The sequence below is a fragment of the Fulmarus glacialis genome, unplaced genomic scaffold, assembly GCF_000690835.1.
Source record: "Fulmarus glacialis isolate BGI_N327 unplaced genomic scaffold, ASM69083v1 scaffold7354, whole genome shotgun sequence".
Classification (NCBI taxonomy): Eukaryota; Metazoa; Chordata; class Aves; order Procellariiformes; family Procellariidae; genus Fulmarus; species Fulmarus glacialis.
The window spans coordinates 1-2,326 of record NW_009206006.1 but is presented as its reverse complement, the minus strand read 5'-3'; the positions used below and the strand labels follow the sequence as shown (position 1 = coordinate 2,326).

At 40.2% G+C, this 2,326-nt stretch overlaps 1 protein-coding gene across 1 annotated transcript in view; it reads right to left on the bottom strand.

The window, feature by feature from the left end:
- The window catches only part of AASDH (aminoadipate-semialdehyde dehydrogenase), a 19,970-nt gene extending 18,136 nt beyond the window's left edge, over nt 1-1,834 (bottom strand). The window contains 1 exon segment of the mRNA XM_009575586.1: nt 1,579-1,834. Within this exon segment, the coding sequence (XP_009573881.1) occupies nt 1,579-1,808 (230 nt within the window). The 5' untranslated portion in view covers nt 1,809-1,834.
- Between the last annotated feature and the right edge of the window lie 492 nt (nt 1,835-2,326).

Below are 2,326 nucleotides of genomic sequence, written 5' to 3'. Positions count from 1 at the left end.
CTTTCCCTAATAAACAAACAGAGGAACACAAAGTATCATTCTGCTTTCATTCACTGCGCTTTACGTTGTAGTGCTTCCTCAACAGTTGTTCGCTCCAATCCCCCCCTCTAGCGGCTCCATTTGATAAAGACAAGCACTTGCATTTATTAATGCCACAAAAAGCCAAGATGAGTAAGTGGCAACTAAAATATGAAAGGTTTCCATAAATCTTCACATTTCTTCTAAGGCTGGGTTCCCACGTACAATTAATTATATTTCCTCTTTGTGCAAGTGATTTATCACTGCAGTAATGACGAGATCCAGAACGAAGACTTGGAAACCGCAACATTCTGCATACTCAAATAGCCACTGGCACCAGTAAGCACCTAAGCCTGCCCTGCATCAATAGCAGTTAATTACGCAGCCACGGTAGCTGTAAGAATCAAAACGCCCCGCTAGTTCCCAGTCACAGAGCAAAAGAAAACTGTTGGTGCTCAGTTGATTGGGACATAGGATAGATCAGGTTGGAAGGGACCTCAGGATGCCTAGTCCAACCTCCTGCTCGAGCAGGGCCAGCTGTGACACCAGACCAGGTTGTTCAGGACTTTATCCAGTCAGGTCTTGAAAACCTCCAGGGATGGCGCCTGCACAAAATCTCTGGGCAACCTGCCCCACTGCTGGTCTGGGGGAAAAGTGTTTCCTGATCAGTGAGAAAGTTCCTCAACACATCTGGAAAGCTTATGATTACAGCGCTTGCTCACATACTTCACTGAAATCTTTATAGTCAACTGTGAAACATCTTCTTGCACTATCATGTATTTTAGGTGCAGTGTGACAACAGGAAAATACTGACACAGATCATCCCCCTAAGAAGCACGACCGCTGCTGTATATATCAGCTGAAGAAAATAAGCTTGCCATGCTGGGATTTTATATATTACATCATAAATGCAGTGCATATAAAAGATACATATATAAGGGATATACAAACATCAGAATTCATCAGCAGAAGTAGAATTTTTTAAATTGCTAAACTAACATGAGTGTTGAGATCACACACACTTCAATTTCCTAGCCATTAAATAATCAATGTCACTTTAGTGCTCCATTGCTCATTACTTTTTCTAAAATATTTGTAATGGAACTGTAACTGTAAACTCAATTAGCTTAAAGCATGAAATTTGTTTTCAATGCATCTTTTCTTTGTTAGCAAGACAAGAATACATTAAAAAACCTGCATACTCATTTTATTCTGTCAGATCACCTCCATTTTTAAACACGCATAACAAAGATACTAGTCATTAATTTTTCATATTTCGATAAATATGCTTAATCATACGCTTTAAAAAATGGATATCGTTGCATACACTTCAGATCAATGAATTTAAGATACAAAAAAACTTTAGCGGTGACTTTTCAAAAGATTATAATACTGCCATCTTTCTTCTTAAAGAATGCCAGACTCCAGTACCTCTTGACTGCATTACTATGGTATTACTGCATTTTTGTTGTTATTTAAAATAAAACCAAACTGAAAATTTGCTTTAATAGAGATGACCCTTAAAAAAACAACACAGAATGCAAGCATTCAAACCATTACCCTAAGATCCAAGATGGTAGGTTTATTCCTGGATAGCAGTAAAGGCCTATTTCACATTTTCCTTGCTGATCACAGTGCTTTTGAAGGAAAGCGGTTAATTCCATGGCAAGCTTAACCACCGCTGCATACGTGTAGAAAGTTGGAGGTTTGTCGTTGCATTCATCAAACCAAACTGCTTTTCTATCAGAGTACAGGCTAGCTGCCTGATTCACCATTTCCTGAAGAGTCATCTCAGCTGCATCTCTTCAATCCCCCTGAAAGATTAACAAACCAGACTGCATTGTCACCTCCTAACTTTTAATATTTTAGTCAAATTATATAAGCACACAAAACACTTCCAAGTAGGAAGAAAGATACTTGGCAGAAAACACACAGCTTCACCGCACCATATATTGCAAAAGTGTGAAGCTTAATACTTCTATCGTTTACCATGGGTCTCATCCGAGGGCCCAGGATACAGTAATTCACTAAGATTTCATTGCACAGAGGTAGTTTGTTCCTCACCACTACACCTTTAAAGCTGGGCACAACTGAATTAATAACTTTATTAACATTAACTTAGTAATTTTCTCTTTAATAGAATCGTAAAATACAAATCTTTCCTTTGCAAGCAGAAAACCCAACGCGACGATTACAAAGGCTTTCAGGGTACTGCTCGTGCTGGTGCGCGCCTCTGCCCAGCGCGGCCCTCCCGTCGCGCCCGTACCGGACGACCGAGCCGCGGACCGGAAGGCTCCGGGCTAAGGCC